Below are 13,238 nucleotides of genomic sequence, written 5' to 3' on the forward strand. Positions count from 1 at the left end.
GAACTGAATGCAATACTCAAGATGAGGTCCCACCATAAGCAATACAAAGGCATTATAACATTCTTAGTCTTCTTAACCATTCCTTTTTTTAATAATTCCTAGCATTTTCTTTGCTTTCTAGGCTGCTGCCGCACATTAGGCAGAAGGTTTCAGCGTATTGTCTACAATAACACCCAGATCTTGGGCACTAACTCCCAAGGTGAACCCCTGCATCTGGTAACTATGATTTGAGTTTACTTCACAATGTGTATCACTTTACATTTGTCCACTTTAAATTTCATCTGCCATTTGGATGCCTAGACTTCCAATTTCCTAAGGTTTGCTTGCAATTTTTCCACAATTCGCATGTGTTTTAACAACATTGAAGTTTAATGCAATCTTCAAATTTAATCACTTCACTCATCATTCCAGTTTCCAGATCAGAGGCTGGAATTTACTTCTAACAGGTCTCCTGCTTAACCTCCTCACCCCAAGCAATCTGTGCAAAACTTTGCTGCATGACTTAATCTTCTGCCAGCCTCACTACCCCTCTCCTCAAATCACTTCACTGGTTCCTATCCACCTTCACATACAATTCAAACTCCTATTGCTAACCTACAAATGAGTTCATTCTGTAGCCACTCAGTATCTCTCCTCTCTTGTCTTTCCTTACACGCCTCCCCAAGAACTCAGTTCTTTATAAAAGTTATTTTTATCTGTACCCCTCCTCCACTGCCAATTTCAGATTTCGCTCTACTGATCTTGCTGCCCCATATAAAAACATAAGAATAGCCCTACTGGGTCAGATCAATGGTCCATCTAGCCCAGTAGCCCATCTTCATGGTGGCCAATCCAGGTCACAAATACCTAGCAAAAACCCAAATAGTAGCAACATTCCATGCTACCGATCCAGGGAAACAGTGGTTTCCCCCATGTCTGTCTTAAAACCAGCTACATTAACCGCTCTTACCAAATCCTCTGGAAAAGTGTTCCAGAGCTTAACTATTCTCTCAGTGAAAAAGTTTTCCTCCTATTGGTTTTAAAAGTATCTCCTTGTAACTTCACAGAGTATCCCTCTAGTCTTTGTAATTTCTGAGGGAGTAAAAATTCAATCCACTTGTACTCATTCAATCATATCTCCCCTCAGTCATCTCTATTGCTATCTGAAGAGCCCTAACCTCTTTAGTTTTTCTTCATATGAGAGGAGTTCCATCTCCTTTATCATCTTGGTCGCTCTTCTTTAAATCTTTTCTAGTTCCATTATATCTTTTTTGAGATAAGGCAACCATACAGAGGCATTATAACATTCTTAGTCTTGTTTCTTTGGCTTCCGCTGCACATTGGGCAGAAGGTTTAACCGTATTGTCTACAATGACACCCAGATCTTTTTCTTGGGTGCTGACAACCAAGTTGGACCCTAGCTAGTTGGACCTGATAACTATGATTTGGGTTATTCTTCCCAAAGAATATCAATTTGCATTTGCCACTCCCCCTCACATGGGACAATCTGCAGACGGCCATCCATTGCAAATTTGGCATAAATTCAAAGTATCCTGGTCTGAGGAGTCCATCACATCTGCTTTTAAGCAAAATTGAGGTGGTTTTGAGGCAGATAGAGGCTTTTATTTTCAAATCAGGAAATCCAAGATGGCCACCATGGAAGCGATTTTAGTTCCAAAAACGGCCCAAAGGGAACTACACTGGGCTCCAAAAACTAGGGATTTTAGAGGTGGGGGGAACCTGACCCTAAACTCAGAACCCAAATAAAATCAAATTTTAAGAACCCCTCCCTTGATTTTGTTTTTCAGGCTGTCAGCCTGTTACTCACTGTGCAATGCTGTGTGCTAGGAGCTGCAAGAGCTGAAGCTGCAACCAGCTTACAGGAAGAACTTCTACCACAACAAGCCTAGAATCTGGACTTCTTGTGTCTTCGGACTGCCTCTCAGGATCAATGAACTGGCCAGAGACCTCAATCCCCACCAGACCTTGCACAAGCACATAGGCGAGGAAGCAGTCAGCCCTGCTCCTGGAAAAACCACTATGAAGCCACTCAGTCTGTGCTCAAGCTCACTGTGGATGAACTCGGGGTGAGCACTGCTTCCAAGGGAATGGTCCCTGAACTCCCAAACTGTCTAAATGGGTGCACTGCAAAGCAGCCTGCCCCTTGGAAGAAGACCCTCAACCTCAGAGTCTGTGCTCTCCTGCAGCCAAAGATGTCTTGAGATTGGGATCCTCTGCAGCACCAAAAAGTCTGAAAAATGGTCCATAAAATGAATATAATTGAAAAATACACATGAGCAGAAAAGATCAGCTCTATCATTTTGCTTGTAGAGAGACAACTGAGGAACTGGAGGACAGCCCAGAGGGATGGGAGCCAGAGCAAAAGAATGCTAATGAGGCTCTCTACAAGAATTCTCTCAAGAAAGGATTGACTGCCCACAGGTTCAGGAACAGAGTGTCTGTTGCACTAGAACTTAAATTTAATATGAGCCGAGATGGTGAGTCAGTGCTCAAGCTGAAGCCATTTAATCACATCATTCTCTTCCTCCAAGTTGTGTAGAAGGCATACAGCAATAGATTGGCAGAGCTAGATGCATTTCATGGAATGGATAGGGATACCAGCATAAAGAGAGATTGAAAGGCTGAAAAAGCAATGTTACTTACCGTAACAGTTGTTATCCAGGGACAGCAGGCAGCTATTCTCACTAGTGGGTGATGTCATCCGACAGAGCCCCGATACGGACATCTTGAAAGCATGTCTTGCTTGAAGAAACTTAGAAGTTTCGAGATGCCCGCACCGCGCATGCGCCAGTGCCTTCCCGCCCGATGTACCGGGCGTGTCTCCTCAGTTCAGGTAGCTAGCCTGAGAAGCCAACCCAGGGGAGGTGGGTGGGACGTGAGAATAGCTGCCTGCTGTCCCTGGATAACAACTGTTACGGTAAGTAACATTGCTTTATCCCAGGACAAGCAGGCAGGTATTCTCACTAGTGGGTGACCTCCAAGCTAACCCCAATGGGATGGTGGGAGAGTTGGCAACTTAAGAGAACAAATTTTGTAATACAGTTTGGCCAAACTGTCCATCCCGTCTGGAGAAAGTATCCAGACAATAATGAGAGGTGAATGTATGAACCGAGGACCAAGTGGCAGCCTTACAAATCTCCTCAATCGGTGTCGATCTGAGGAAGGCTACAGAGGCTGCCATTGCTCTGACCTTGTGGGCTGTGACCTTACAGGGAAGGGATAATCCAGCCTGGGCATAGCAGGAAGAGATACAAGCCGCCATCCAGTTAGAGATGGTGCGCTTCGATACAGGTCGTCCCAACTTGTTTGGATCAAAGGAGACGAAAAGTTGAGGTGCAGTTCTGTGTGGCTTTGTGCGATCCAAGTAGAAAGCCAGAGCACGTTTACAGTCCAGAGTGTGCAAAGCAGATTCCCCAGGATGAGAATGAGGCTTTGGAAAAAACACTGGAAGCACGATGGATTGATTGATGTGAAATTCAGAGACCACTTTAGGTAAGAATTTTGGATGAGTACGGAGAACCACCTTGTCATGATGGAATACAGTGAAGGGTGGATCTGCCACTAGGGCCTGAAGCTCACTGACTCGGCGAGCTGACGTGAGGGCCACCAGGAAAACCACCTTCCAGGTGAGATACTTAAGAGGAGCCGTTTTGAGAGGTTCAAACGGAGGCTTCATAAGATAAGACAGGACAACATTGAGATCCCAAACCACAGGAGGGGGTTTGATAGGAGGATTGACATGAAAAAGTCCTTTCATAAATTTGGAAACCACAGGATGAGCAGACAAAGGTTTCCCCTGTAGGGGCTGATGGAAAGCCGCAATAGCACTCAGGTGGACTCGTATAGAGGTAGACTTGAGACCAGACTGGGACAGGTGTAGAAGATAGTCCAATACAGACGATAGAGAAGCTTTCTGAGGTTCTGTAGCATTGGAAATACACCAGGTCGAGAATCTCGTCCATTTTTGGGAATAGCATTGTCGAGTAGCAGGCTTCCTGGAAGCCTCCAAGACCTCCCTCACAGCATGAGAGAACTGGTGAGGGGTTATGTTGAAAGGAACCAAGCTGTCAGGTGGAGAGACTGCAGGTTGGGATGAAGTAGTGAACCTTGATGTTGAGTAAGCAGTGAAGGAAACACTGGAAGAAGTATTGGCTCCCTGCTGCTGAGTTGAAGTAGAAGGGAGAACCAAGGTTGTCTGGGCCACCGAGGAGCAATCAGGATCATGGTGGCATGGTCTGATCTTAACTTGACCAGAGTCTTTTGAATGAGAGGAAAGGGAGGAAACGCATAAAGGAAGCGATTCCCCCACTCCAGTAGAAAGGCGTCTGCCTCGAGGCGGAGAGGAGTGTAGATCCTGGAGCAAAACTGAGGCAGCTTGAAGTTGTGGGGCGCTGCAAAGAGGTCTATCTGAGGCGTTCCCCACTGAGCGAAGATCTGATGAAGGGGTTTGGAATGGAGCGTCCATTCGTGAGGTTGGAGAAGACGACTCAATTTGTCTGCCAAGACGTTGTCCTTCCCCTGAATGTAGACAGCTCTGAGGAAGGTGTTGTGGCGAATCGCCCAATCCCAGACTCGAAGAGCTTCCTGACAAAGAGGGGCCGAGCCCGTGCCCCCTTGTTTGTTGACATAATACATGGCGACCTGATTGTCTGTGCGAATAAGGACCACCATGTCGTGAAGCAGATGCTGAAAGGCTTGGAGAGCATTGAAGATGGCTCTGAGCTCCAGAAGATTGATTTGATGGAGTCGTTCCGCACTGGTCCAAAACCCCTGAGTGCGAAGACCATCCAGATGAGCTCCCCATGCATAGTTCGAGGAATCGGTCGTGAGAACCTTCTGGTGGGGAGGAGAGTGAAACAGCAAACCTCTGGATAGATTCGAAGAGGTCATCCACCAAAGAAGAGACTGCCGTAGAGCAGGAGTGACTACAATGTGTCGGGACAATGGGTCGGAGACCTGAGTCCACTGAGATGCCAAGGTCCATTGAGGAATTCTGAGATGTAGTCTGGCAAAAGGCGTCACATGAACTGTGGATGCCATGTGACCCAAGAGGACCATCATGTGTCTCGCTGAGATGGACGGGCGAGAAGACACCGACTGGCAGAGTAGAAGAAGAGCATCCATGCGCTGAGGAGGGAGGAACGCTCGAAGTTGGATGGTATCCAGGACCGCTCCGATGAAGGAGAGAGTCTGGGTGGGCTGAAGATGTGACTTGGGAAAGTTGATCTCGAAGCCCAAGCTCTGCAGAAAACAAATCGTGGTCAAGGTCGCCGAAATGACCTCTGGGGCCGACGGGGCCTTGATGAGCCAGTCGTCGAGGTATGGAAACACCTGAAGACCCATGTTCCGGAGTGCAGCGGTCACCACCACCAGACACTTCGTGAAGACTCTGGGCGAAGAGGAAAGGCCAAATGGAAGCACTCGATACTGCAGATGTAGATGTCCCACCCGAAATCTGAGGAACTTGCGGGAGGCCGGATGAATCGGGATGTGAGTGTAGGCCTCCTTGAGGTCCAGAGAGCATAACCAATCGTTCTGCTCGAGTAGGGGGTAGAGAGAGGCAAGGGTCAGCATGCGGAACCGCTCCTTGACCAAAAACTTGTTGAGGACTCGAAGGTCCAAAATGGGACGCAGATCGCCCGTCTTCTTCGGAACCAAGAAATACCGGGAGTAGAACCCCCGGTTTTGCTGATCTACCGGCACCGGCTCGACTGCTCGAAGCCGAAGCAGAGCCTGCGCCTCCTGTAGAAGAAGAGCGGTTTGCATCGAGTTGGAAGGATACTCTCTTGGAGGGTGGTCCGGGGGGACCCGTTGGAAATGAAGAGAGTATCCCTCTCTTACGATGGTAAGGACCCAAAGGTCCGAGGTGATCGACTCCCATCGATGATAAAAATGGTGGAGTCAACCCCCGATGGGAAAAACAAGGGGAGACAGAACGTCGGTTATGCTCCCTGGGAGAGAGTCAAAAAGGCTGAGTGGCCTTGGGTGCAGCCGGCATCTGAGGCTTCTGCTGAGACTTCTGTGGAGGCTGCCTCTTCGCAGGCTGTCTCGCTAGGGGAGCCTGTCTTGGTTGATAACGCCTCTGGTAGATTTGAGGCGGTCTAGAGGGACGAGACTGTTGAGGCTTAGGCTTAGGACGCAGAATGGATTGAAAAGACTTCTCGTGGTCCGAAAGCTTTTTAGTGACAGTCTCGATAGACTCATCGAATAGATCCGCTCCCGCACAAGGCACATTAGCCAATCTGTCTTGGAGGTTCGGATCCATATCAATAGTGCGAAGCCAGGCCAGGCGACGCATGGCGACTGAGCAGGCTGCCGCACGTGCCGAGAGCTCGAAGGCATCGTAAGAGGATTGCATCAGCTGCAGCCGCAACTGGGACAGGGTTGCCACCACCTCCTCAAACTGGAAACGAGCTTCAGCATCGATGAAAGGGACAAACTTGCGGAGGACCGGCAAGAAGAAATCCAAATAAGAAGAGAAGAAGAAATTGTAATTGAGCACTCGAGTCGCCATCATCGAATTTTGGTAAACTCGTCTACCAAACTTGTCCATCGTTCTCCCCTCCCTGCCCGGAGGCACAGAAGCGTAGACCTGGGAGGGGTGAGAACGCTTGAGAGAAGACTCGACCAGCAGAGACTGATGAGAAAGTTGAGCTCCCTCAAATCCCTTGTGGTGAACGATGCGGTATCGAGCATCGAGCTTGCTGGGAACCGCAGGGATAGAATACGGTGTCTCAAAACAGCGCATGAAAGTCTGGTCCAGCAATTTATGCAAAGGAAGCCGGAGAGTCTCCGCCGGAGGGTGAGGCAAATGCATCGTGTCCAAATACTCTTTAGAGTATTTAGATCCAGTATCCAAAGTCACATCTAAGTCATCCGCCATCTGTCGGAGAAAAGATGAGAAAGACAATTGGTCCGCCAAGGCCGGCCGCCGAGACGGACTAGACGAAGTGGAAGCCTCCGGGTCTAGGGAGAGCTGAGACCGGCATGGAGAATAAGAGGTAGCTGGTTCCTCATACTCTGGTCCCTCCGGTTGGGAAACATCGGACGATGAGTATCCCAAACGTTGCATCTTTTTCTGCGGGGACACCTCCGAATGACGTGAGGAGTGTCGAGATGAATGACGAGAACGATGCCCCTCCCGGTGGCGGGATGGGGAGCGAGAACTTCTGTGCATCGCACGATCCCCCGAAGCCTCTAAGGAATGGATGGGGCTCGAAGCGGTGGATCGCAGAGGTGGCAAGGACGCGGACTCACGCAGCGCCACCCAAGTCTGGTATGGAGTGCGGAAGAACTCTTCCTGCGATGCAGTATGCCCAGGACTCCGAATATCAGGGACCGTCCCAGCGCCCTGTTGCCTTGGAGGAGTAATGGGCTCTAAAGGTGGCATATCAGGAAGGGAAGCCCTTCTGGAGGCATCCGCCGCCCTCCGCCAATCCCCCTCGTCGAGCAGCGAGATCGAACGGCGAGGGGGAGGAGGAGGGGGCGGACCGCCCTCAGGGACCGGTGCTCGGACTTCACCCTGAATGTTGGCGATAAGCCGGGGTCCCATAGTTTGCATAAGCTCGACAAACTGAGCTTCCAGCAGGGATCGAAGCGAAGCCGATATGGAGGGATCCGCACCGAAAGGGGGTCCTCCTGCACGGTCTTCGCGCTCCTTCGTGGCCAAGTGCTTCTGCTTAGTAGCTTTGGGCACCTTGATGACCACGGGAGGGACAGTGGAAGGCGGTACCTGAACCGAAGAGACAGAGGCAGGCGCCGCAGCGGAACTGGAAGCCGCAGCCGGTGTAAACGATGCTGGCTTCACGATGCCGGATGCGGAAGTCGTCGATGCAGGTTTCGAGCGAATCGGTGAAACCTCAGCAGATGTAGAAGCAGACAGATCCTTGGCAGTCTCCATCTTGAACATCGACTCCCAAAGTAAGCAACGTCGCTTAAACGAGCGCGCAGTGAGCGTGGAACAAGGCCTGCACGATTTCGGAACGTGGTCCGGACCAAGACACTGAAGGCAGCGTCGATGCGGGTCCGTCAACGAAATCGCACGCTGGCACTTGCTGCACTTTTTAAAACCGGTGATTGGCCGTGACATAGGCCGGAAAATCGACGCTGCAATGTCGAAAGAGGTAGGCCGCAGCCACGAGGCCGGGCCGGCCGAACCGCCGGAAGAAATAATTTTGAACTTTTTTTTTTTTTTTTTAAATAAAGTAAAGTAAAGTGAATTGAAAGAAATAAACCAAAACGCGGGTTAAAGAAGGCAAAGAAAAACTGAAATTCAGTCAGCGCAGATTGAAGAGAACTTCTCAGCTCCGCGGAAAGAAAAGAACTGAGGAGACACGCCCGGTACATCGGGCGGGAAGGCACTGGCGCATGCGCGGTGCGGGCATCTCGAAACTTCTAAGTTTCTTCAAGCAAGACATGCTTTCAAGATGTCCGTATCGGGGCTCTGTCGGATGACATCACCCACTAGTGAGAATACCTGCCTGCTTGTCCTGGGATAATGAATGGATAGCAAATAGAGGGAGGATGGATCTGACAGCACAAACATGGTTAAGGGCAAAGAAGGTGCGAAAAACGGAACCAATTTGATGTTGGCAAGTCAGGCAAAAATCAAAGATGATACCAAAGATTTTGATCAAGTCCCTGAAAGAATGGGGATAGTCCTCAATAAGGGGTGGGGGGATGGGGCAACAACGTATGGATTGAGAAAGTGGATTGCTTCACATTTAGCAATTAAGGAAGAGAAAGTGATCTTTTAACAACTTGGATACATTGTTAAGGCAATGGCTGAGTTTTGAGAAGTTTGATGGGTCAGATGTGAGATGGTAAAATATCTGATGTTCATAAGCATTACAGATCTTTATTGCAAGACCTGAGATGGGTCATGTTTCAGCATATGCACCTGCGTCAGGGGTCATTCAATGTAATCCTTGAAAGCTGAATGTTATCCAGCAATTGTGATACAAATAATCACTGTGAAAATTGTACCACCAAATCAATATTTAAGCGCGTAGCTGCAGTAACTTGCTGCCAAACCACATCAAAATTTTGGGAAAAGGCAGTTTGAAAAGAATAATTCCCTAACTGCCATGTTTCATTGTATGTAAGTTTCTATGCAGCAGAACCTGGAAGTACTTCTATAGAAAAGCACTGGGCTATTTATAGGGGGTAGAGGGGCGTGGGGGAAATTTCTCTGAAAACCCCAGTCTGATCTGGTCTATTTCAGAAATGACTGCATCTTTACACTTATTTTCTACCATACCAAGTTGTGTTTAATTTTCAGAAAGATGACAGCCATTTCACAACCACTTTCATATAATTCTTTCCAACTCCTAATGGGTTAGACAGAATAAATCCAAGACTCTTCAAGAGAGTACAAAGAGGTCAGTTCTATGTAACATAACTTTTCATTTGTTCTTAATAGAGTAGATGCTAGAATGTCTTTTCTACCTTTAAATAACAAGTGCCTGCAGACATGTAGGTCAAACTAAGCTAGTTTACTTTTTATTTTTAGATGTATTATAGGTATCAGTTAGTTAGCGCCATTTGCAAGCTATTCTGGTTTGTATCCGCAGTAACATGTGCTTTTCCTATGTAGAATGCATTAGTAAAGAACTTAGGGCATGTTAACTATTAACAATCTGGCATCACCTATCTGTTTGTAATACAAAATGAAAAGCACAGTAAAACAGCTCACAGTAAAACCTACAAAGTTAAGTAGCAGAATTAGTAAGCACAAAACCATAAGGCTAGATAGAACATTAATTCTTGACACTGTAATTATAAAAACTAGTGAAATTGGCTTTGCAGAGATACAACAGAGCAGCTACTAAATACTATGGGCCATGTTGGAAAAAAGGCTTTTTGTTCATCCTGTGTTTCTCCATTGTTCAAAAGGACTTTACTCTAAGTGCAATGCAATTTATGCTCTTATCTATTGCAATGATAATTTTATCTCTGTAAGACCTAATCCCATCATTTCCTTCTGCTCTTCTAACTATTCACTTCGGGCACTAAACCTGAATATGTGCAACCAGACCACTTTCAGAGGATGGTTCTACCTACCCAGATGCGGCGAGACCAGAAAACTGCAACAAACAGAGGATGGCACTGTTCTTTTCCTAGCTCATGGAATAGTGTTGAAACGTCTCTCACTTTAGTTTTAGTTCCACTACCTTCCCTCTTGTAAGAATAGGAAAATGTAGAGCAGTGAATAGTATTCTCTCTACCTTAAGTTGCTTGTACCTTATTTAGCTTTCCAAGTGCTGATATCAAGTCTGCCCATTCACTGGAGTACTCAAAGTTCTTCAAGGCTTTGTCAACAGCCGCGGCATAGTTCCGGTACTTAGAGTCACTCAGCAGTTCCAACTCCTCTGCATTCATTCTCTCGGTGCTACTAGAGACTAGTTACTAGGTCATACAGGACCACTACCTGAAAGAGTGAAGGCAAATTGAATCAATGGAGAAGTGCATCAGAATATTTCCAAGACACATTTCCCACATATACATAAAATGATTATTCAGTCAAGTCAGTCCGCTAATTATGCTTCATAACATTAATCCCAGATATTAACAAAACAGGAAGAGTCAAATCCATAAGTTATTATTTAGGTACATTAGATAGATTACGAGCCCACCGGGATAGATAGGGGAAAAATGCTTGAGTACCTGATTGTAAACCGCTTAGGTAACTTTGATAGGTGGCATATAAATGCCTAAAATAAATAGTGTACAAAAACTCATCAGAAAATCAAAGTCAACTGACCTAGTGGCTCAAATGGGAAAGCGTACAGCCAGATGTAAGGTCCCTGAATCAACCCCTGAATTGCATTCTCCATGTTGGCTGGCGCCAATCTGGAGCCTTCAAGGGTGAGCATGTCATGGTCATTAAGGGTGACACTTGGTGGTTGCATTCCAGATTCATGACTGCAGGGTTCCAGAAAACAGCCTGGAACATGGACCCTGGCTGAGGACTCCCAATGCAATAACCAGATGTGTGTTGAGGGAAGGGGCTAGGAAATAAGACAGGAGAAAAAAAAATATCCCCAGGTAGTTAAGACTGAATCTAGGTTCATGGCACCAGACTCCATCCCTGGTCCCAAATAAGATGGAAGTAAAAAGGAGCAGAAGTAAACTGCTGGGGTAAAAAAAAAGGAAAAATGCATTTTAAAAATTCTTTTCTCCCTATCCCACTTAAATCTCTATCAACAATCTGAAATTTGCTATTGTAATCTGAAAGTCTATGAAAGCTTTCAACTAACTATACTTACCCAAGAATCCCATTTTCCAGGTCCAGTAAGCTGAAGTTCCAACACATTATCTGTTGGGATAAAAGTATTTTTGTTATTGAGAGAGTTTTTGTATTTTCATTTTTTTAGTTTAGCTTAATGATATTATGATTAAAGGAGGTATTTAAAGTCAAAGTGATTTACAATAAAGAACAGATAACAATACTGCTTTCATGTTAGATCCTATAAAACCAGACATTTTCTAATGCACAGCATGACTCCAAAGTGGTGGGTCAGTAAAGTAGTCCAGTAGGCCTTCAAGTGGTCTAGTTTTCAGGGTATGTACAAGAACTAATTATGAGATGTATTTGGAAGTCCATAGGTTAAGAAATGGGTTTCTTTTCATATTCTGGGTGTTGGTTACTCTGAAAACCTGACCTGACTGGAGCTTTAAACACATTGACTTTGGAAACCACTGCTAAAAAAGAGTGTTAGATGCTGCTCTAGAAAATACATTAATTTTAGAGATCCCAGGGAAACAGGAATCAAATTACCCAAACCAAAGGAATCAATGAAAAGGTCTGATGTAGTTAAATAATTAATTGTGCTATGAAATAAGATAGATTTTAGTTCAATGCTAATACTTAAAACATGTATCCACCTCCCATCCAAATAGGGCCAAGAAACTGAATCCATACAATATAGCCTGGTTGTAAACTCTTAACTTGAATGAATAAAAATGTCATAACCTACAAAGGTTCTATCTGGATTTTTTCAAGGATCAATGTGGGTGTTAAGGAGAAATTAAGTTTTACCAGATAATTTTCTTTTCTTTAGTCAACACTGTTTTGCACAAATGGGCATTATCTCTTCCTACCAGCAGGTGGAGATAGATATCACTGCTTTTATTCAGTATAAGCTAAACAATTCAGTATGCATTTGCCCAAGCAGAAGGTCCCTTTTTGTAATAAACCCATGCCCCATCAACCGCTGCAGCTGCAATAATAGTCAAGCAAGCAAAACATCACAGTGACACTCACTACCCTGCATATACCAGGATATAGCCGTATCACAGGAATCTCATATGGTTGCCAATCAACGGGAATTTTTTTAAAGAACTGAACAGAGAGGACAGCGCACACCCTGAACCCCGGGCCGAGGACTTCCAAGGGCAAGATTTCAGAATGGTGTCACTGATTAAATAAATGAAAATTATTCAGTTAAAACATAATTTCTCCTTTCTTAATGTCAACTCCATCATTCTGCACAAACAGGATGTAACAAAGCAATCTATTTGATGGAGGAAGACAAGGACTCTAAATGACAGCTCTGCCAAAGTCTGAGTAGATCCTCAGGAGAACACATCCAATCTGTAGTTCTTAGCAAAGGAATGGAGTGATGAGATCTAGTCCCAGCCCTACAAATCTCCTCAGGGGAAACCGCCTGGGCCTTCACCCGGGAAGTGGCCCAAATCCAAGTAGAATAGGCAGGAGCTCCTGAGGCACCAGATGACTCTTGAAAATGTAGGTGGATTCAATAGCTACAAAAAACTCAGATATAGTGAAAATCCAAAATCAATTAAACAACACATTCACTAGGATATTGCAGTAAGGATAGTGTATTTCAAACAAAGCAGGAGCAAAGAACCCTTTCAGGAGAAAAAGCCTCAGACAAGGGCCCTCCCACCGCCACGTTGGCTTAAGGTGTTCAAGCAGGAAACCTCATAGGCAAAAAAAAAATCTCCTGTGGGCATCAAAAACTCTCTGCAATGTAGTGCACATAAATAGAATAAACTCAAACTTATTTTAAAAGCTTGATTGGAACACCAACGGTGGCCAGCATTTCACATATAGCTGCCTCAGGGTGCAACCAATCCAAGCATGAGCTTTAAAGTTAGGACTCGAAAAACATGTCCGTTCTCACGGTGGCCAATCCAGGTTTAGAGTGAGGAGTTAATGTGACTTTAAGCGTTTGTATAGGTTGTTTTTTGCCTTTGAAGGTTTCCTGCCTGAA

General features: G+C 45.8%; 1 protein-coding gene across 4 annotated transcripts in view; it reads right to left on the bottom strand.

The window, feature by feature from the left end:
- DOP1A (DOP1 leucine zipper like protein A) overlaps nucleotides 1-13,238 on the bottom strand; it is a 284,642-nt gene that overhangs the window by 239,404 nt on the left and 32,000 nt on the right. For all 4 annotated transcript variants that reach the window (XM_033937929.1, XM_033937930.1, XM_033937928.1 and 1 more), the window contains 2 exons: nucleotides 11,268-11,317; nucleotides 10,243-10,429 (listed from right to left, as the gene is read on the bottom strand). In XM_033937929.1, coding sequence (XP_033793820.1) covers nucleotides 10,243-10,380 — 138 coding nt within the window. In that variant the 5' untranslated portion in view covers nucleotides 10,381-10,429; nucleotides 11,268-11,317. The remainder of the gene's footprint in view (nucleotides 1-10,242; nucleotides 10,430-11,267; nucleotides 11,318-13,238) is intronic.

The sequence above is a fragment of the Geotrypetes seraphini genome, chromosome 3, assembly GCF_902459505.1.
Source record: "Geotrypetes seraphini chromosome 3, aGeoSer1.1, whole genome shotgun sequence".
NCBI classification, from domain to species: Eukaryota; Metazoa; Chordata; class Amphibia; order Gymnophiona; family Dermophiidae; genus Geotrypetes; species Geotrypetes seraphini.